General features: G+C 41.0%; 1 protein-coding gene across 11 annotated transcripts in view; it reads right to left on the reverse strand.

Annotated features, from left to right (window-relative positions):
* KMT2C (lysine methyltransferase 2C) overlaps positions 1 to 23,727 on the reverse strand; it is a 192,015-nt gene that overhangs the window by 118,820 nt on the left and 49,468 nt on the right. For 10 of the 11 annotated variants that reach the window (XM_085050232.1, XM_085050238.1, XM_085050243.1 and 7 more), the window contains one exon: positions 12,413 to 12,551. In XM_085050232.1, coding sequence (XP_084906358.1) covers positions 12,413 to 12,551 — 139 coding nt within the window. Of the gene's footprint in view, positions 1 to 7,229; positions 7,369 to 12,412; positions 12,552 to 23,727 lie in introns of those variants that run through there. The other variant, XM_085050242.1, reaches the window with a different exon arrangement.

Below are 23,727 nucleotides of genomic sequence, written 5' to 3' on the forward strand. Positions count from 1 at the left end.
TCAAATTAATCAAGTTTTAAGTAGTGTCTCCCCAGGAAAGCAGCAACCTCTCAAACTATTCAGCACCGAAAACAATCTACCTCAAAAAAGTCTGCCGATGGACAGAGACACTCTTGCTGCAAAATAAAGACTTTAAAACTTGTGTTCTTTACGTTAAAACCCCCCCTAATCAATACCTATCCCCAGGGATCCAGATTAATAAAGCTGATTGTATTTGTGTTATTTCATGTATTAGGAGCTACCGAACTTTTACTCTGAAATCTTGTAAATTGCTTTAAGCATGTATTGTGCAGTTTCTTTTATAATTAGCATTTACATTTAACAACTAAAATTTCAGAGTAAAATGTTCAAATTGCTCGTCAATTGTTATGAGTTTATTTGTCCCTTTTTTTTTTGTTAAAAATGGGGGAGATGTAGCAGGCTATGCCTGCAAGTTACAGTAGCTAAGAGGCCAGCCGTAGGGGAGCTGAGACAGCCTGTGCTGTCTAAGTCATGGTGACAAGAAGAGCAGACAGTGAACCCCTGCGGCAGATTATGCACCAGCGAAGAAGACCATTGGCTTGGAGCTCTCCCCTGCCTTTTCTCTCTTATATGGACTTGTTTCTAGAGACTTCTTCTGTGTTCCTCCTTGAGTTGTATATCATTAGTTCATTTGAATTTTGTACCCTCCCCTATTATGTTATTATTGGTCTGAATCCCTGTCCCTCTTCCCTCTGACTGTCCCAGTTGGTTCTGTGAGCCAAGCCATGCCCCATTTCCCTCCCCATATAAACCTGTGAAACTGGTTGTTCGGGGCAGCTTGCAGCCTCTGGACATCCAGACCCCTCACCTGTCCCCTTCTCTCCGACCTGCTTTGCCTTCCCTGGACCCTCACCCGTGAACCTAAATAAATCAGTGGATGACCACAAACTGCCTGCCATGCATTCTTCCGCTGCCTGCCCTCCTCTGCCTCTTGCCCCCTTCCACCGGGCCGCTCGGCGTCTACAACAATTATCCACAGTGGAATAAATAATTATTCACACATCCTGTTAGGACAGACTATCACTGCTCATTAAAAGACTCAAGGATAATTACAAACAAATAAACAAAGCTCCTTAAAGTGGAGTAATAGCAAATATGCAATAATGTCAAGGTCCATAAAAGAAAAATATGAAAGAGTAATTAAGAAAAAAATGAAACAAACTAACTTTCCAAGTGGTATTATTTGAAAAGACATACAGGAGTAAAGCTGGTATTTCTGGAGCCTGGAAGGCAGCTCCGGCATCACAACTTCCAGCAGTAGCTTTCTGCAGGCAGAGTGGAGTGAAACAACAGGAGCAGTGAGTTTCACAGCTACTCTGCAGCGTGGTGAGGACAGCTGTGAAGCTGTCAAGAATCATATGGTTTGTGCTACTGCTCCTGCTCCAGCAGAGCTGGGGAACGCAGCTGAAGCGAGTGCTCACCACGGGGAGGGGGCTGGGGGAACCTTTGCTGAAGGCTGGGAGCACTCGGATGTAAAGTTAAAGACAGGAGCAGCAGGATGTGCCCAGAGCACTGCCAGGACACTGTGGGGCTGAAACAGAGGTTATAGAAGGGGGAAAAAAGGTTTCACACTTTCCAGGGGGTTTAAGCAGAGGGGCTTCCACTGTATCCCACAGCCAGATACCTACAAACACTCAGTGGCAGTGAACTCCCAGCCTGCACTGGGATGCCAGAGAGACCCTCTGCAGGAAAGCCACATTGCTCTGCCTCCTGACATGCCACACTGCTGGCTTGTCACGCAGTACAAAGTGGCCAGTTCCATCACGTTAGCCTTTTAGCTCTAAGTGCTCAGTAAATATTTTAAGTTATGTCTGTATGGGCAGAAGGTAGAGATTTTTTCCTATCATCTGAGGACTGCAGAAAGTACTTACAAATCTACTTTCCATATGTCAATATGCAATTAGAGGATCTAAATCTGTGATGCAAGAAGAGCTCTCATATTGAAGATAACGAAATAGAGATACTGGCAACTCTTAAGATCAAACCCTAGATCTGTTATCATAATTAACATATTTTAAGAACAGGATAATTTAAAATGGGATAAAAAGCAAGAGACGATGTGTCACAAATCTTTTTATAAGCTAGTAAGAAAAGAGAGGAGAAAGCAGCTCACCAATACTCCATTTAAGACATATCTTATGTTCTCTGAACCAAAATGTAACTTCAACTTAAATTACATATTTTCCCACAACAAATGCTGCTTTCTTACACAGGTTGAAAGATCCAGAAGTGGTTTATTTCCAGGGGGTGCTTCTATACCTCACCTCATCCCAAAGGATTTCATAGAGTTGAATGCACAGAAATTTTCATACATAACACTGAGGAAAAACTGTGTTCAGAATGAACCAGACATACTGGGTTAAGGGATGGAGTAAGAGGAAGAAAGGCTAGTAATGTCTGAAGCTAATATCTGTTCCCATCAAGCCACGAGAGGAAATCCAGACTTAGATCTTGTCTGAAGGATGCCCTTCCTAACAAGAAACACATTGATCTCATCATTTTTTTTGCAGCCATTCTCTTCCACAGGTTTTTATTTCATCGAGTTCTCAGGTCAGTGTCTCTTCCTCACACAGAATTTACTCAACCCCCTGACAAGAATCTAAAGTGCTATAATCCTCCCTTGTCCACATCCTGACAAAGGAAAACAAAATGCCCTGCAGCCACTTAATCCTGAAGGAAGGGAGAACAGTCACTATTTCCTCTACTTGACTGATGACAGTCATCAGGACTCATCCTAAAACACAGACTTTCCTATTTAAACAACTTCATTTCAACACAAGCAGTATTGGGCAACTAATTGCACAATATTAAATTACAACCAGAGGAGGAGAAACATCTTCTGGTTTGCTTGCAAATATTGATGTCAGAGAATTAAGGTAAAACTGAGAGTCCCCCAAACTTTTCTTTTTAACAGCATTAAGCCTTAGCATCAGGATTACCAACACTTTAAGTGTATCAAGTCCCCCTGTAGCTGTACTTCCAAGAGTAAGCAGAAGCCCCTCCTGGATCCTTCTAAACTGGGAAATGGCACTGGGCTATCCTGTGTCAGCCAAGGCTCCTGGATAACAAGCAGATGTGCAGACTGGCTCATGCAAACATGTTTTGTTTACGCTTTGTCCCATTATCTCACAGATGTGCACTTGTGCCCACGTGAGTACTGGGCAGCTCCTGGAAATCTTCAGATATGTCCATGGGAGGCTGACCCTCGAAATATCTCACTCTCACTCCCCTGCCTGTTTTTCATACATGGGTGGAAAGCACCACAGTCTGCAGTGATGGGGCACTGCCATGCACCCACAACTCCACTTATGCAGCCGGGGGAATAAACCTTCCTGCCTCATTCTCACAGGAATAACTTCATTCTGTGTCTCCAGGCTCCCCACACAGCTGAATGCTAAGCAAGACAGAGAGCAAGAGGCCTATGCTGAGCATGTCTGTCAGTGAGATGCTTGAAGTGATGCAACCCTTTCAGTACTCAGTGGTGAGGGAGGCAGACTAAAGGAAATCCTGCAGCTGCCTGTTGTGCAGTGAGGTGTTAAAGGTGCCCTTCTTTTAGGACAGCCTGCACAGGGGAATCCAAGCATCCCACGGAGATAAAGGGAAGGATGTCCACAGCAGGAGAAATTCAAACTCTTGGATTAAACTCAAGGAGTGCTCACCTCGTAACTTTTCTGAAATCCCTCCCAGCCTACTGTGGGACTGGGATTACCTAAGGAGTTTTGCTGTGCATTCACCTTTTCCAATTAACCACGCTAAAACCAGGTTTAAACAGGAAAAAACAATGGATTATATCTGAGAAAATGCAAAGCATAGCAATTCCAGTAAGATCCATTAGCTACAGGCATTGCCTCAGCATTAAAAACTAAGTTGCAGATGATCACTACTGCCATTTGCCATGATAACAATTGCACTAAGGTTAAAAAGAAACCCAATTTGGAAAGCATAAAGATCTATTTAATTCACATTTGGGTTGAAAAAGAAAGTGAAGAGCATATCATGTGATTTTTACTACGAATTTGTTTGTTTTTAAAGGAATTATGCAATAGTTTTCCTCAATGTCTGGAAATGCCTTCAAGATGTCGTTTTCAGATACTAGTTACAGAAATTTAAAATGTTTTTGACATCTATTTTTCACAATTAAAATTAAACTCAACACAGTGAAATGGAGTCTTTGGGAGCAAAAGAGAACTTCAGAGCATCATTTGTACTGATTACCGAAACAGACTGATGAGAATTGGCCTTGAGAGGTCTTCTCCCACCTAACCCTGTTAGTAATTTTAACATATGCTAAAAGGCTAAATTAAACACTACAGGGGACCTACTATTTATTTAGCTCTGCCAAGATGTGCTAATGCACAGAATACTCTGCCTTTGCTCTCATTTTATGTTGTGTTATTTAAAGAGTAAAGTGTTCTTCTCTTTAGTGAAGATCCACCATTGTATCATTTATGTAAATTCAAATCAAGACCTGCAAGCTGCGTTTCAAGTGAAAAAAATCTCCCATTTCTAGCTTGAAACAACACCAGGGATCTGTATAGTGAGTTCCAATACAAGGGAGATATTAACAGAGGTAAAGTTACTCTAAAACTCAGATTCAGTTTCATCTACATATTCTGTAAATATCTGGACCTCAGTAATGAAGAAGCTTGAAAGGAAACTACATAAGGAACCTCTTTAGGTGAGGCATAACACCTTCACATTGATACAGGACTAACCACCCAATAAAACACCCTTCTGAATGAAGGATGCTAAAGACAAACAAGGATGGAAAGGGCAAATGGAGATACCACAAAGAGAAAGAAGCAAAAGAAATTCAGCTAAAATCTGTATTTAAGCATTTGACACATGAAGTGTTCTCCTTCCAATAGGTAACTGAATTAGAGAACAACTTGAAATTCTGAAGTGGTTTGACACTATTATACAGATTTGGATTTGAAATGAGTATTTAACCTACACAGCACAATTCTTTTAAAAAGGGAGGTGGGAAAGAGTTCATATGAACTTGAGGTGAAGAATTTTAGAAGTTTATACAAAGCAATTAAACTGCATTAGACAGTAATTGCTTTCCGATTTCTTCAAACCAGCTCAGTTGGAGTTCTACAGCCATATAATCAACTTAATGACACTCTTCTCATTTGAAAGAAAACATTACCCTCCAAACACAACCAAAACAACACATCTTACTGACATTTTAGAATTTAGAAAATATGCTCTTATTCACCATTAATTGTGTCAGCTTTAATTTAAACAAATATTTAAAGCTCAGTGAGGGCTTAACATACCCTAAATGCAAGAGGAGTTACCAGAATGCCAATGCTGAATAAAGTCAATTTAGAGTTCTACTCCAAGGCCACCTAAAGCATTCTTTAATGTCCACCTGAACTGACTCGTACTCTCAAATAACCATCCCATATAGAATGCAATTGTGATTGTATCTGAAAGGTGGCAATTAACACAATTCGGAGAGGTATCTTAACCTCTGAGGGATAAAAGTCAAAGAATGAAAAGTCCTGTCGCTTCAGCCTTCAGCACGCATTTGTGCCCAGAAAGTATTGTCTGTTCAAGCCAAATTCTCTCTCTTGGTAATTAAAATATAATACACAGAATGGTTTGGGTTGGAATGGACCTTAAAGATCACCTACTTCGAATGCTCCTGCCATGGGCAGGGACACCTTCCACTAGAAGAGGTTGCTCCAAGCTCTCTCCAGCCTGACCAGGAACACTTCCAGGCATGGAGCAGCCACAATCACACCCAACCCACATGGCACTGCCACCATATCTTGGAGGCAACTTCATGCAAACACTAAGTAGGGTCTTATTATCTGAATATTACTGATATTTACCATATACCAAGTTGGCTCTAAGTAGCAGTTTTTTAAGAAAGCTTCATCAAAGCAGGATAAGCAGAGGCAGAGGGACATTAAAGAGGAGGCAGTCATGGTACTATCCATGTCCCCCAGTATGTTCAGTTCAGGGCCTCCCTATGTCAGCTGTGATTCCTACACACTTATCTTCAGTTTCTCTTTCACAAACTTGCCCAGTCTGCTCTTGACCACACCTAAATTTTGAGTAAACCACATCCTCTGGCAAGGATTTCAGTGTCACTCTAGAAAACTATGCTGTACAAAGAATCTCCTCCTTCTATTTTGCACCTAACCCTTAAAAGTTTCACTCTATGACCCTCAGTTTCTTGCATTAAAAGAAATTAAGAGTCAGGATATAGCCACCTTCCCCATGCCACCTATGATTCTGAAGCTTATTTTCCTTCTCTGAAGGGTCCTCCATTGTTTAACTAGCATATACTTCAGATCTCTGACCAATCCTTCTGCTGTTCTGTGAAACATTTTGAGTTTTACTATATTAATTTTTCAAGTTACAGAGACACTTTCTGTAACCCTTTGAAAATTAGTCCAAACTCATTTATCTAAATGCTTCTACCCTCACCAAGCAGATCCCATGTGCTCCAGCACAGCTTTAGCACATCAAAGCTACAAGCACAAAAATTCTCTCCTCACTAAGCACACTCCAGTCTCTCTCAGTCCCTATGTGAAAGCAGACTCCATATGCACCATCCATTCCCTGTGAATGAACATCCTTCTGGCAAAGGTCAGAGACACTCACAGGGATCATCTCTGCAGCTACAACTCTAGGATGCTGTGAGTCCACATTTTACAATTTAAATTGCATGTACTTTCAATCAGCTATGGCATGGAAGCAAGGAAGGAATGCTGAATGAATGAGCAGGGCACAACACAGAGTTTGCTGTGCAAAGATAATGGAAGGTGATGGAGAAATGGGACTATGGACTGGGGGAAATAACACAGATCACACAGACAGCCTAAGGAAGCAAGAAGAGAACAGTCACAGCTGACAAGGAAAATGAACAAGAAAATGGATAAAGAGAAGAAATACCATGTCACGAAACACCTGTCTAGAAGCCACTGGAAATGGAAGGAAACTGCTTATCAGGCAAAGAGACAAGAGTAAACCTCAACTAAGTGAACCCTGAAAAAATGATTAAAACTGATAAGCAGTTTAGAATTAGCAAAGAGAATGGGAATATGAGGATTCAACAACATTAAAAAAACCCTCAAGAGGCTGGCAAAGAAAGCTGGAGAAAAAAAACAAGGGGAAGAGGTATATTTGGAATAAATGAGAGAAAACGCTGTACTCACTCAACACTGTAACAGAAGATCCCAGACTCTTACCATTGTCTGTGATTATCTGTGCCATCACTGACAAAGCAAGCATCCCATGCTGTAACAAGTACTGCCATCAATCCTTCAGCATGGCCTGACAGACTGCCAGCCATGGGGTGCTTCTGTCTGTCTGCCATCTCCCAGAGGGAAGAAAATCTCTCCAGGCATCAGACCTGACCTGCCAGTGCTCAGCTTGCTGCCCACCAGTGCAGGACTTGTAAGGAGAAGGACAAACCCAGGTGGAAACAAGCAGCCTTATTAGGACAGGGATAAGACAGAAAAACTGCCTAAGAACACCTGTGAGAGGCTGAGAGGGGACTCCAGAAACGTGCAGCACCTGTGAGCATCTGCTCACACTGGGCAGGAGATGTTTCAAAGTATGGTTTCTGTGGTTGGACCTTCCTACAGAACAGATTAAATCAGGGAGCAAAGGTCTCTGCAACTTGAAGGCCAAGTCATGAATGTCATTGATTATGGTGTCCAATCCCATGAGGCACAAGTTCTACATGAGAGCATTAAACACATTATGGCCACAATGGCAATTGTTCAGCCTAAGCACAAGGCAGAATTCTGGCTGCCTGTGAAACCCTTCTTTGGCCCCATTTGTATGACGCCTTCTGTGCTATGAGAAAGACATGGACCATCTGGAGAAAACTCAAACCAGCAAGAAGGACTGGAGCTCAAGAAAACATCATCCACCAAGAAAGCAGGAACAAATTTGGGATTTCTGTTACGAGGTAAAGCATGCTGGGGAAATAAACGGAGAGGCTTTTGCACAAAGCTGTCCTCCATTATCCTTGGCAGATGGTATGAGTAGTAATGGAATAAACCCAGAATGAGAAGAGTGTGGGTTAGATGTGAGGAAAGTGGTTCCAACAGTAAAAACAAAGAAGAGACTGGAAGGGACTGTTTAGGGAAGATGAGGAACTTTTATTATTGGAAGATTTAAGAGCAGTTTATGTAAGCTTGTGTCAGGAAAGACAGCTGTAGATAACTGCCTTGGAAAAGGAGGTTAACTAGATGATTTGCAAAGGTCCCTTCCTGCCCTATAAATCCAAGGCAAAGTTGCTTTAACAATGATCCGTCATAAAATTCTTCTTGAGACCATTTCCCTAATAATGCATGAACAAACAGGATGGAAAACCAGTAAATATTTAACTTTTTTCTCTTTTTTCAGTGTGTGGTCTTAAGTCTTTAATTGTGCCCTGCTGGCCAAATCAGTAATTTCACTCTGGGTTAGACTCATCATTAATTAAATGCTGAAACAGTACTTCACTTTGTAGCACAAAGGAATGCTATGTCCTCTTTCCAGATGTAAATCACTGACTTCACAGGAAGATCCCATAAAAGCTTATATAGAACTAGAGCTGGAAACGTAAAGGCAAAATTCTGCAATGACTTCAGATGCCCTGTGTCATGCATAAGGTCCACTGTCTGCAGAAACCATTCTTGGAGAAAAACATTCACGTAGAACTACAAACTGTATCACATCACATGTTCATGAAAAGAAATTATCCATTTCAAAATTAATCTTAATACTGGTATCTCCCGAAATACATGCTTAACTTTACAAATCTTAAAAACATACTTTAATATTAAATATTTTATCTAAATTCCCCCTGCCTAGAATATTAGCTTTTCCTTCAATCACTGCAATGTTATTCTGTCCACATTATCTACTCTCTGCTGCTCCCCAATTTTTCCACTGAGTGTTGTTCTGAGTGTTACAAATTTTGTAATGTCCTTTAAGAGTATATTAAAAAAAATAACAAAGATAAAGAAGTTCACTGCTACTTTTTCACTATTTTCTTTGTTCATGCAATATACAGATGTTCACCAACTACTTATTTTTGATGGAATAAAGCACCCAAGCCCTCCACCTCCACACTCCAGAGCAGCAGCAACAAAATGAGGGGGAATGGCGCAATTGGTCTGGAATGAAAATTATGTGCTTTGTCCAATTACAAGTGAAGCAAGAAAGCAGGAAGGTGTTTTGCCAGGGTTTGGGGTTTTTTGTAGTTTTAGCAACAATCTCACAAGAGCAGATACTTAAGCAGGCCAAAGTACCAAAACCAAAAAGAGCTGTGTGAAAACCTCAGCGTCTACTTATTTAAGAATGTTCAGTCTTCATGCTTATGGCACAAGGACTGAAAACGTGCAATTAATGCAATTCACAGTCTCCGAGAGCAGACAGAAAGTAAAATGAATCAAAAGGTGTTTTGTTCTTCGATGAAATTGTGTTTCTAGGCCATTCTCGTTAGCTTTTAATGCCCTGGGTAGACAATGTGGGAAACAGAGGAGGAAGGTGGCAGTGGGCTCTGCTCTGAGTCGCAGTCGGCTCCTGGCTGCCTGCCCTCCCCAAGGGCTGCACTTCCCCTGCTCTCTGCAGGCAGCACAAACCAAGGGAGCAGATTCCTTTCGAAGAAACTGGATTCCACTCAGCCGTAAGTCCTGGGCTGACAGAAGCTTCTCACAAGGCTTATAAAAAGGAAAAAAAAAAGGGAACAACCAAAGGAAAAGGCTCCAAAACCCACGACGCTCATGATATATAGGAGCTGGCAGTGGTACTCCTGCCACTGCCAGGCTTGTGAGTTTATCTTTGCTTGATGTTATTGCCCCTCCCCACATGTGGTCAATAATTCACTCATTCCTTTCAAGCACACGCCTCACCCCCTTCAGCCTCCCTACCCCAGTGTGGCTCAGATTCTCTTTATTTTAATGGGGTTTTAACACTTTGCTTTCCGAGCACTAATCCTGAATCTGCTATTCAATTCCTTGCCCCAGTCCCACTTGCTGTCAATAGTTCTCTTGGTCTCCCATATCCCACCTCAGGAAAGTTCCAACATTTACCAGCTCTTTCGCCTTTCTCTTGAATGTTTTTATTTAGCCACAGTCTCAGGAAGGATCCAGAGGAAAAAAAAATACTGCACAAGCCAAGCTCTGGCTAATCTCTCAGCTACTGAAATCCCCATCCTAGTTTTGACATATCCTACTATGTTAAAATCACTGTTTTTCAGCAGGAAATTATTGTTTCATGGAGAAGACTTTATGCCCCATGTCCTGTGCTTCTCTAATTCCTTTACCTTCACTACCAAATGCAGAAACACAGAATTGTCTTATACTCAACTCTGAAAGAAGCAATGCAAAAGTAGCTCCACCTACACCTCCAGCTACTTCTCGTGGAGGCTTGGGTTCTTTTCTGTCTTCTAGGCAATTTCTGCATTGTCTGTTATAATACACTCTCATAATTTTCCTATGTCTCACATGCCTAAAGCTACTTTTAAATTCACAAACACTTCCATTTTATTAGAAAGTAAGTTACTTACATCATAAAACAGAACCAGAAAAGCTTACTAAGATAGAGATGAAGCTGATGAGTATGAATTATTTGGAAATCAGCTTCAAAGCTACTTCCAAGAGTTACAGTTTTAGGGCTCTATGGAGTCACACTTTATCCTAAATCTTGACACATTTCCTCCAATCATTACACAACCATCAGCAGTGTCTGTTATTTCACATGCTGTATTTTCTCCTTAAGAAAATGAAGTCAAGCCCCCAGAATTCAGTCCTCCTACCCCTGCATGACACAGCGTCAGTGGCAGCACTCCACAGACAGTGACACAAAGGGCTGATCAAAAGTCACAGATCAGAAAAGGCTTTTTTCAAGACTCACTTCCGCAGAAACCCTGACATCTGGGCTTTTCCCCCCTACTGTTATGAGGACATCAATGATTTCTGCAACTCACCCCCATTCTGCATCTAAGTTTGAAATCAAAATTTCCTAGGGTCAGAGAAACCTCTGATTCCCAATTAACATTTTCGTATCTCCTTGATGCATTTCTTTCCAAAATGTCAGAGACAGGGTCTGATCACTATTATTTTAATTAAAAATTAATAGTACTAAGCTTTTTAATGCTTTGATCAGCCAAAGCAATGAGGCCATAATAGCCATTGCATCCTGACTGATCAAAGTCAACACTTTCAGTTGGAAGGAAGAGTAAGTTGAGGGCAAACAAGGGTTGGCTCAGAACCAGGCCAAAGTTTTTTCAGGAGACTGCTGTCCAGCTTTTAAGAAACATGTTTATAGGTATGGAAAGGGCTGTAATCAAATATTCATGATAATAGCAAAAAAGTAACCTTGAGAAGAACAGAGAGCAGATGAAACAGCACTAAAATTTTTGCAAACGATCCAAAACAGGGTCAAATAATGAAGCAAAGCAGCTGCTCAGTTCAAGTTGCTCTACATATTTATTGCAATTTAATATCAGCCTTGGAAAATTCCATCAGGAACAGAAAGTTTTGTGTATTTCACTCAGGTATACGCACAAGACCTATTTAACTGAAATTCTCCATAAGAAGGGAAGTAGCTCTTGGAATCTAAGAAGTTTGTGAGCATATGAAACATGGAAATTATATATGCATCAAGTAGATTAAGTAATTTTTTGTGCATGGAAAATATGCTCTGTGTTGGATTAGGAGGAAGCAAAATGATGACGACAATTCTCTCCAAGTCTGTCAAAATATAATTACACCTGTAACTGTCTGGTAGCTGGTAACAGCACTTTCTGCAGCAGGAGAGACCTGCTGCTGGGTTAGAAGCTGTTATCAGAGCTTCCACAGAGAAGATCTGCTAGAACTCTGTGACACCATTTCAATGGTGATCACAGACAGCGTGTTCTGGTTTCCCTCATTTAACATAATTAATACTTTCACTGCTTTTAGGCTAATTTGTATTAACAAAAAGTTTAAAAATACCAACGTTGTTTTCTCTGTTATAAATTCCAAAATAAGGACGAACACAGTAGATATGACAAGAGATTTGGTTTACTTTGTTCCTGAAAACACACTCATACAAGATGAAACATCAAAAATAATCTGCTAATACACCATTTCCTACACAGCAGGAAGGCTTGAGTAATCACATTTTATCTCCTATCACTTATACCTCTTTTAATTTACCCGGCTAATATGCTGTAACTCAAGGGTTTACCAGAGCAGACTGAGGACAGCACTCCCAGAACAAGCTTTTCACCTTCATCTCCCTGTACTCCAATCCAGGCACCAACCCCAGGCACTTCAAAGCAGCAGCAGCAGCAGTCCCAGCCCTGCACCCTGAGCACTCTGCAGCCCAGAGCCTGAGCCCCAGCCCTGCCCTTGACTCAGCAGCTGCCTCCTCTCTCTCACTCACTCACCTGGTTTTGGCTTCCACACCCACGGAGGCGGTGGAGCTCGCGGACTCCTCGGACACGGAGTGCTGAAGGACTGGTGTTAGCTGCTTGGTGCTCTCCACTTCTGTCTGGGCATCCTCTTCTGCAGACTGCTCTTTGACTTCTGGGTGAACAAATAAGAAAAAAAAATTATTTAATATTTTATCTACGTGTGGAAGCTTTCCCTTGTGCTGCAAACATCCATTTTATTTATAGGCAAGTTAACTCATGTAACTATATTCTACCACACAACAACAAAATTAAAAGAGTAGGGAATTACCACTTCTAGCTAAAACATGAAACTGAAAGCCTATACATTATTTCCATAACACAAAGTACCACTGTGAACTAAAGCTGTTCAAGAGCAACAAGGAATGGGGCGAGGAAAGACTTGTTCAGTGACAAACTTTTCATACAAGGCTGAAGTTTCAGACATTCCCATTCTCTCTGCATCTCCTCTCGTGAACCTGCTCTGTCAGCCCTCAACAAACATCACAGTGAGCACGCTACTCTGGAGTACATTTAACCTTTTTTCTTTCCCTATTACCTTTAATTTTGTTCAATTCCCTGCACAAAATCATTCCTGGTTACAGTCACTATGCTGGCACTGGGTTGAGGACATGAAAGAATGAAGGACATGGTTTATGCCAGCCTACACTTCATTCTGAACTGAAGGAATAAAACCCATTTCTTAGCATCCTTTTACATTACCTTCGTTGTTAGACAGAAAGATATATATACATCTACAGCTGGCAATGCTACTATTTGACTAGAAAGCTTGGTTTTGCTCTGAAACATGAAACCAAAGTTGCCTGTGTCTGTGCAACTTCAAATCCTCTTCCCAATCATTTCCCCCTTTGCGTGGAGTGAGTCAGGGATTTACCAGAAGGACATGGCAATGTGCTGTTCCAAGTGCATCAGAATTCACAGGAACAAGGGTCAAGGCTGTACAGAAGCAACAGAATGCGGTGTTTCTGCACTCCTCCAGACTTTGATTTTGAAACCTAAGCAACATAAACATCACAGGACTCTGACAGATGTGCTTTGGCATATCCAGCTTAAGATACATGTGCCTCATGCTGCCTGTGTCCACGGCTGCTATATCTGTCCCACAGCAGTGCCAGAGCAAGGACCTCCACCAGGGTCACATATTCCCTAAAACTTCCAGAGAACATGGGTTGGAGCTAAGAGGCCAGGACGTACAGCTCTTACGAAGAAGTCCAGTCAGAGTAGAGCAGCAGATTATTCAGAAAACTTCAGCAGAAGATACACTCACATTTAAAAAAAAAAATTAATGTACAACATGTCAAAATATAATTAAATATTGCAAAGGATAAATGACAAGTGGAGAAATGAATGTGTAGAAGAATCTGCGACATGGGTGGGCATGCACAAAAACCTGCTACAAGCTTTAATCTTATAAATAAAACCAAGAAAAGAGAGGAAAATTCTCAGAATGTTCAACTGCGCAGCTTGGTCTGAAATACTGAAATCATATGCCTGCTCCAGCACATGGAAAAGGGGAAATCTGTCTTGCTTCATGCACAGAGATTGAAGAAAGATTACTCTTTAACCTAAAGTGAACTCATTTAGGAAGACAATGTGTAACATTGAAAATCCTCACTGAACGCCCCTAAACCATATTGAAGAGAAACACGAAATTACGAAAAACAAAAAAAATCCTGTTCACAACTGCATGTTTCAGATATTTATTTGAGCTGGTGTAAACTGAATGTGCTTCACCTATTTCATTTAAACTACTCAGTAACATATATCTAACATGTTTTTTGGACGTCCAAAAATGATGTGTCCAAAATCCAAATGGCTCATGTTAAACCTCTTTTACCAACCTATCCTGAACAAAGTGCCAGATGATGATTTGACACTAAATAAATATCCTCTTGGGAATATATCCCTTGTAATAGTAAATGCTCTGTACAGAGAACAAAACAAAATAAACCCAAACGCCACACCCTCAGTTTTTGGCACATCTGAACAAACATCCCTGGATGTTTCCTGGATGAGGATTCCCAAAACAGGCAGCGTCCAGCGGAGCCATTCAGAATGGTCTGCAGTGCGTTTCCAAGTATGTTGGATCTGAAGGACAATCCTGTGCCAGTAACCCCCAAATTTCTAAATGCAGCCTCAATGAAGAGAGCAAAACATGAACACCTAGAAGACAGGCAGACGCCAAAGCACTCAAAACCCACAACACAGCCCAGGACAGCCACGCCTGAAGCGCTCCAGGAAGACCACCGGAAACTCTGCTCTTGCTCTGATCCATCTTGGCGACTTTCTTTAACCTAGTTAAACTTTGCAAGAGGACTGCTTTATTGTGCGCCTGCAGCAACTTTCTATCAAGTAAAAGCCATTTACTCTCTGCCAGCTTTCATCTCATTACCATTGCTGGGCACCAGCACACTGGGAAGGAAAAGTTCACGGGCACTCACTCCCTCCCAGAACCCTGGACTGTGTGAGAAGACGCAGATTGTTTCACTACACATGACAACTCCATGAGCTTACATCCTTATGGTGCCTTTCTCCTGCTGTTTCCTTCTTGAGAGAAGGAGGGACCCAAATTATACTAAATGAGACAAACAACATCTCAGTTGCTGTCTCTGCAATAAAGCAAACTGTGCCTCAATATGCTGTTGGAAGACTGAAAACACGGTGCTCACTAAACAGCATGTAAGTAGTGTGAAAAAACTTTGTGAAAGTTTTCTTGAAGAAGATTAAGGAAAAACAGGAGTACTGCATTTCATCAAATTCCTAGGAGATGGATTCCAGCCCTGGCATGGCAGAGGGACATCTCAGGTACACCTCAGAGATGCTCTTGGAAGCATCTGACACAATGTGTTTAAGGAACACTCATCAGATTTGGTTAGGGCATTCTACTCTGAAGCTGCTGGGAATGAAGGATCCGTGGATGATTAATACATGTGAAGCTCATTTGCAGATTCATACACAAGGCTTTATTTTTCACCCTCTTTTCATGATTGTTTCTGGCACAATGAAGGTCTTACCTATGTTAGTGGGGGGACTGAGATTTTAAAAAGCTAACTATACAATTCTCCACTGTCTCTGTTATTCTTAATGCCATTATCCTTTACTAAAACTTTAGAAAAATACCAGGAAACACTGCACTTAAAAATTTTTTATTATTTGAAGACAATTATATTAGTAGTTCTTTCTCACCTGGCTGGTGAGGACACAAAAGCCTTCTTTTCTTATTAAAAAACATCCCCCAAAAGTACAAGGACTAAACTTCCTGTCCATATGAGCCACCAAAGGGTTGAGACTTCCACAGACTTTACAACTTGGGTAACTCACAGAATCACATCTGGTTGAGGCTGGAAGGCCCAGAGTCACCTTATCCAAACCTCTGCTCAAGCAGGGCCAATAAAACCAGCTGCCCTGACGGCTTCTGAGCATCTCCAAGGATGAAGATATGAAGTACTAGGCAAAAAAACTGAATTGCCTAACACTGACAGGGGACAGATATGCAGGAAAGTCACTGTGACTGGTAAGATTTACAATATGTGTATTAAATATCTCTTTTAATTAACACTTTCATCACACTTGCTTTGAAAGTATGTACACAGTGGTGAAAAGACAACCATTAGGTTTTATACTATTTGTTATCTGATTTTTTTCAAATTAAGGAAAAACTACTTTACAGAGGTTAAAAAATTTCTTCTAATTTTTGTTTTTATTCCTCTCTCTAGAGAAGAATGCAGAGAACACTCAAAGAAAACAACAAACAGCACATAGCACCCTCAGTTGATTATGTGGACTACCCACCTTCCTCACACAAGTTGGTCTACTTCCTTACATGTCTTATGCAGATATTTACAACATTCTGAGTGATGACTGTGTTGACAATTTCCAATTTTCCTCTGTCTTCAGGTCCCTTGGAAACCTCTCCCCAGGCAGACACATGGGGGACATGCAGACTCACAGGGGAAGCCCTGTTTTTTGTAAGCCCCTCCCTGTGGCAGGGGTTCCCCTGCACACCATCACAGCCCTCCTTGAGGAAAGGAGGAGACTGGGGATGGCTGGGATTTTCTGACACGATCACAGCTTTCTTTGGAGATGTGATGAAGCAACATCGACTTCAGATCTGAAGTGTTCTTTTGTCACAAACAATCCTTTTCTGTTTTCCAGCAATCACAAGGCCCTATTCTGAAAGCTGCTTGGGTAAACATACAGCAAAAGAAGGAGGTAAGTGTGTGGGCTCTGCTGTGGCAATCAGACAAAGAAAAGATACCAGCATATCCAAAAGGTTTTCTTTCAAATACTCAGAAACTACCTGTCAAGTCAAAACCTGAAAATACCACAAGGGTTCTACCAGAAAAAATGTCCTTAAAATCTTATAATATTCATTATAAAGTGACACTGAAAAAAAAAACCAACCAACCAAAGAACTGTCATAAACATAAAATTAATATTCTGCTGCTGCTTAGATGCAGCAAGTTAACTATTTAACCACTTTATTCTATTGTCAGACCTACTGATTTGGCAGAGAGTGAAGCACATGTTATGAGCTTCCAAAATTTTCACTAAGAACACGAAGTTTTGCAGGCTGGAAAATACCAGTATCACCAAACACAGTAGGGACATCCTGGGGTCTCAACTGTTGCTTACTAAGACCTTCTCCAAGAGGGAGTAACAAGCTTTTGAAGCCAGACACAACAGTAATTTTTGCTCAAGGAAGGGATAGTGCTGGGTCAGAAAATACAGCAGGACCAGGCACTTTACACAGCCTCACAGGGGTCTGCAGAACTACAAACTACACCAAAATCCTGTAGTAGTTTTGACAGATAAAAACCAGGTCAGTGTAGCAACAATATGAGAAGAAATCTTAACGAGGGAATGCAAACTGTGAATTTAAAATGCCCACCTATCCTGGTTTTGGCTGGGATAGTTGATTTTCTTTTTAGTATCAGTACAATGCTGTGTTTTCAATTTAGGATGAGATTAATGTTGATAACACACTGATGTTTTAGTTGTTGCAAAACAGTGCTTACTCCAAACCAAGGACTCTACAGTTTCCCATGCTCTGGCAGCAAACAGGTGCACAAGGAGCTGGCAGGGAGCCTGGCCAGGACAGCTGACCCAAAGTGGCCAGAGGGACACTCCACACCACAGAACACTGTGCCCAGGATATCTCAGCATGGTTTGGGTTGAAAGGGACCTTAAAGATCATCCAGTTCCAACCTCTCTGCCATGGGCAGGAACACCTTTCACTAGACCAGGCTCAGAGCCCCATCCAACCTGCCCTTGAATACTTATGGGAATGGGGCAGCCAGAGTTTCTCTGGACAACCTCTACCAGGGACTCACCACTGTTCTTAACTCAGCCCAGGGGTTTTTTTACTTTCCCAGTTCTCCTCCTCATCCCACTGGGGCAGGGAGTGAGGGAGGACCTGCATGGTGCTTGGTCAACAGCCATGGCACTATCCAGTAATATAATTACCAAATTTCACTCGCTGTCCCAATTTAGGGAAAAAAACCCAAGTTTCCACTACTCAGAGTTCATAATCCTGTTAATGTTCTGGACATGATTTGATAGAAACATCACCTCTCCTGCCTGTGTCTGAGAAAGTCACCTGCAGAGACCTCTTCCGTGCAGAAATCTTTCACAATAATCTGAAAGACAGTGGTTTTAGATTAACTATTAGGAAAAAAGTCTTCCCTGTGAAGGTGGTGAGGTCCTGGCACAGGTTGCCCAGGGAAGCTGTGGATGCCACACCCCTGGAAGTGTTCAAGGCCAGGTTGGATGGGGCTTGGATCACCCTGGTCTGGTGGAAGGTGCCCCTGCCCATGGCAGGGGGGTTGGAACTGGATGATCTTTAAGGTCCCTTCCAACCCAAACTATTCTATAATTCTCTGATTCACTTACTGCAACAGGTGTTAGATGGAGATGAGAAGAAAGCCTGCACTTATTCTTGGTTTGTACATTCCACTGTGTATTTTGATACTTTTCATTCAAATAGAACTCCTAATTGTTAAATAAATTTCATACAGAAAATAACTGTGTAAATTTTCTATCAGTTATAAAAACAAGGTTCTCAATGTAGGACCATTTAAACTGTAATTCTGGTCACCCTGAAAACATGACACTGCATTATGGAGAACCATAACATAGAACCTCCATAACTGAGGAACTTCCTAAGCTAAGAGTGGTATTCAACAGCACTCATCTGATTATTTTTCCACTAATTTGTTTAGGTCTTTTTGAAACCCCAAATGTCTAGTTGTTCATGTCCAAAGCATCCAGCAGCAATGAATTCTGTAATTGCAGTAGATGCTGAGTGCAAATGCACCTGCCCCTGTACTCTCTGAACACAACCTAATGTCCCCTAATTTTTGTGCTGCTAAACAAAATGAATCACCCTGCCCTGTTCATTTTCTCCATAGCACACATAATTTTTTGGATCCTATTACATTCCTCCTCAGTGAAATCACTTCACATTGAAGGCTTTTACCTTAACTGATCCCCACACAGAAGCTATTACTTACTTCTCATCATACTTGCTGGCCTTTCCTGTACTTTCCCAATTACAGCTCATCCTTTTGGAGAAGGGAAAGCAGAACTGCACGTGGCATTTAACAAGCCAAGGATTTATAAAGCTACAGTAAAAAGAAAAAAAACTCCTCGCTGACGCTTTATTCCACTCATCCCTTTGCCAGTAATTCCTAGAATTTGTTTTTCTCTTTGACTTCTGAAAGCATCTGAAATTCTCAGAACTGAAGCACCTCTTGATCAGGTAGCAAAAGCTATTTGAGAGTGGTTTTTGTTTATACGGAAGTAGGATGGTAATTTTGCCCTGCATGTTCTTTTACAAGAAGTACTACTGAATTAAGAGTAATTCAATTTTCTGTGGTCACTCTTCAATGCCTTGCAAATGAGTACCTCTTTTATTATCTTAAATAAGGTCGTTTTACCCACTACTTTCTTCTCCTTTGAACCTGAGCTAGAAAAGGGCTACCAGGATAGGTGTTTGTGGGACTTCAACACCAGCCTAGTTTATATTATGATTTTAATTCATCAGCAGTGAATTTCTCTGATATTTCTTCTACCAAACTGAAGAGTCAGCCTCAACACAGCATCACTAAAAATTAAGACAGGTCCACAGAATTAGCAAGTTGTTCCTGCTCATGGCAGAAGGGATGGAACAAGATGATCTTGGAGGTCCCTTCCAAACCAAACCATTCTGTGAACTAAAACATACAAAGAACAGCCCTTTTTCCAGTGAGGGGAAGAGCATTTAGCACACAAAGCACATGCTACTATTTCAGGGTATTTGACTGGTAATGGCCATGCAGATTCTTCCATCATATCACTAATGACAAAGCAGCAGAGTTAAGCTTCAAGGTAATGAAGAAGTGGGATATCCTCACTCTTTGAAAAGTTCCAAAACCTGTTATGTTTAAGAAAGCATAGCTTGATACCAAAACTGTAAAAGCACTATTGAATAAATAAGCCAAAAGGTTGCATTTCAGAAATAACCTCCAGAATGAAAAACTCAGTGAGGTTAAAATTGATTTGGAAGTAAGAGATTCCACCAGCTCTCAAAACACCTGAAACAGAGCTATCGGTCAGAAGGCAAAAAAAATCAGATTTTCCTAAATGGCCCATTTTAAGTGTGCATGATGATAAATCACATCACTGAGTAAGCCTGTAATGGTTTAAAAGCAAATATCAAATAACTTCCTCTTGTGTTTACTTTCCTCATTACAAACAAATTACCAGAATATAAAACAAAAATAGTAAGATGCTTATAATAATTACAACAACATGCTTCGGTTCTGTTAATTTTTCCAGTGGCTGAGCAGGTAGGAGTCAGCAGCATCAGAAAGAAGAAATTACTCCTTTTCTAATGAGTACATGGAATATTAATTGCCTTAAAACATATTTAAGTGCATTTCTGAGCACATATTTGCCACAAATATATATGGCCAAGTTTAATCTAAAAGCAAGCCCCCAGCAGTGTTAATTCTTCCTTTAATTAATTTTAGAAGGGATGGCTGGTAAGTGGCCAAACTATCTGCCTGTATTTTAAAACTACTTTGGTATTAAAACATTGCCAAAATCTTTTGCCATTGATTCACCCAAACCAGGACTTTCTCTCAGGTGTGTTTTACTTTGCCTCAATGAGAGGCTCTGCTCAGTATGGTTCATGTAATTGCAGCAAAGGATGCCTGTATTTCCTTTAGTAGGATATTGAAGAATTTTTTTCTCTACAAAAGTGCTTTTCAGGCTGCTTCAAAGCTGATGAGATTCTGAACTAGTCCAAAATTCCCTGGCAAATTCTACATGAGTAACTTCCCTCCACTGAGAAGTGTTTGTTTCTGGTTCTTCAGTGCTTTTCCCAGAGACAAATGAGGCTGGGCACAGGAAAGTTTATCTTCAGGAAGTTAATGTGAAGTCCAACAAGAAATCAACTGGCCAGGCAACGTCACTGGGTCTGATAAAAACATTTCTAACAACAATAATGTAGATAAGGAGCTATTGGTTGATAAAATCATGCAGGCTCTTTTATCTATTATCAATTCTGAAGCCTCTGAACACCATGGGGAGTTGAGGGTCTGGTACTGCTGTAAGAGCTGGCTGACATGGTATGGATAGTAAACAGAATATTTGATGGATTTACTAGTAATTTCCCAAGAAACTCAGCAGTTCAAATAAACTTTTTTTACTGCATTTCTCCCAGACCAGGATCTGAATCTCAACATTTTTATGGGACACAGACAGGAAGAATTACAGACTCTAGAATGAATTGGGATATTTCACAAGTGTTCTCCACCCTGCCCCCCCCAAAAAAAGGAATAATCAGATAATTAACATAATTAACACAGAGAATTCAGTTTCAACTTAAAGGCAGAGCCAAGAAAATATCAAGCACAAAAACTTGCTGAAACTAATAGAAGATGGGGAAAAGAAGCAGAAGCCAAGTCTTCATTAGTAGCAAAAGGGCTACCAAACCTACAGAAAGCATATCAGGAGCTATTTGGTATATTATTTCTTTCTTTGGATTAGCAATTTTATATTTGCATACACATGTGTGCACAAAGCCACATGCTTTCCAGAATTTTCTGGTTTGTATTTTTCTGGCCATTAGAAAGTTACTCATCATAAGAAAACTGCTCTTATGGAGAGGAGCAGAACAAGAGGTAACACAATATTCTGCAACAAACACCATTTCACAGACAAGTAGAAAGGTTAAAGCTGTTGACAGCTGGAAGGTCTTGACAGGACCAGAGGCAACAGGCACAAAGAGAAACACAGCAGGCTCACTCTGAACATCAGGAAACCCTTTTTTTACTGTGAGGGTGCCTGAGCACTGGCACAGGTTGTCCAGGCAGGCTATGGAGCCTCAACCCTTGGAGATAAAAGCTGTCTGGATGTGGTCCTGGACAGCCAGCTCTAGGTGACCCTGCTTGAGCAGGGTTGTGGACCAGATGATTGCCAGAGGTCCCAGCCATCCTTAACCATGCTGTGGTGCCAAAATGATGGAAAGAATGGGTAACCACAACATCAGCTGGATAGAGGAATACCAGTGTAACATCACTGAGGGAACCACAGTGAAGACAAATGAAGGAGCAGACAGCTGGAAAGACCAACACAAAGCTGAAAACCAGAAGAGACACTAAGTGTGGAGCCAAAGGATCAGCAAGAGAGACAGGGCTGGTGGGTAAATGAAAGGAGTCTGTCCTGAGGTTTACAAGAAGCTGAAAATCTATTGATTCAGTAGAAACAGTTGTCAACACCCTTTTTTCAGGAAAAAGTTTACTTAGTTCCAAACAGACCTTTTTTTTTTTCCAAATTCCAGAATTTCCTTTCTCCAATTCCAAATCCCTCCTCCTCTCTTTCCGTCCTTAAGAATTCATCTCTACCAAAGTGAACTTAGTACTTGGCAGAGAAGGGAGAGGGCTCAGGAATCGCTGCAGTTGGCAGGGAGAAGGAGCCATACTGAACTGATCAGAGCAGCACACAGCTCACCCAGCTCTGCTTCCAACTCTGCCTCGTTTCACATGTGAGATTACAGAATTTTGGGAAGGGCAGTGACTTGTTTCCCGAACTGCAATTAAAACCACTGTGCCTCAGCATTGCAAAAGAGCCCCTTCGGGGAGAATTTTTGCCTTTTTTTTTTTTTTAATGAACATTTGTGTCAACATTACAAATGGAAATAATGTTTGGTACTTGCACACCATTTGCTTTTTTTTTACCCATTAAAAACTTGACAGCTACTAAACATTTCTTTATTTTAAGTGGGATTATATGGGGTATCTCCTTATTTCCTCCCTGTGAAAGGAGTTCTCATTCCTCTTGCATTGCCCTCTTCTCTAAAAGCAGAGCTCATTATACTGAATACAACCTTACTAACATGGACTTCTCTCATTTTACAAAACTTATTAATTCACAAAAGGGCACCAGTAATGCAAGACTCCATAAATAAACCAAAACAGAAACAACCTCAAAAACCCAAACTCACAGAGTACAAGAATTCCTGATTATTCTCAACATATGAGCCTAAAAATGGAAAAGAAGCTTGAAACATATAGACTCAAAATATGTCACAAGTTACATGTCAAGGTCTCTAGACATTTCATTTCAAGTTTTGTAATATTACTATATTGTGTTTTGGTTTGCCAACTACTGCAGAAAATTGTCGGCAAGTCCACTATTTGCAAGAAAAGAAAACGAAAACCTTTTTAGTTGAAGCAGAAATTAATGAACTAGTACACACATACCCTTCAATTTAATTAACACAGTTTTAAACAGAGCAACAAACTGGGATTATTCCTTCTCCCGTACTTTTGTACTAACACAGGTAAGTGCTTAGAATACATTTTAGAGGCAACAGCCTTTTCAGATAATATGATTAAACCTCTGGCAAGTCACATGGTGCCCAGCTTTTAAAATAACATAATTGTGATTCTGTCTCTACCAAAGTGCTCAACATGATAATGCTCTTTCAAGTCTATTTTGGTTCCCCTGCAGAAATGGGATTTCAGAGCTATGTACTTTTACTAGGCATCTTTTCAGTGAAGAGTACAGTCTGCAAATCCATCCTGGGCTCAGCACTGAAGTGATGGTGGCTCACTTCCAGCAGCAGAGCCAGTGGAGTCTTTGTCCATTGGGATTTCCAGCACAGTGCTCCTTCTGCCCATACCTTTAGATATGAGTATTGGTCCCCTGTGACAGTCACGATTATTTTGATGAAAGATGGTAGAGCAGTATGGAGTATCTATAAGCAGTTTCAGAGCCTTAAAAATAATTAGCTGTGTCCCTCT

Source organism: Lichenostomus cassidix, chromosome 2, assembly GCF_008360975.1.
Source record: "Lichenostomus cassidix isolate B80296 chromosome 2, HeHo_3.0, whole genome shotgun sequence".
NCBI lineage: Eukaryota > Metazoa > Chordata > Aves > Passeriformes > Meliphagidae > Lichenostomus > Lichenostomus cassidix.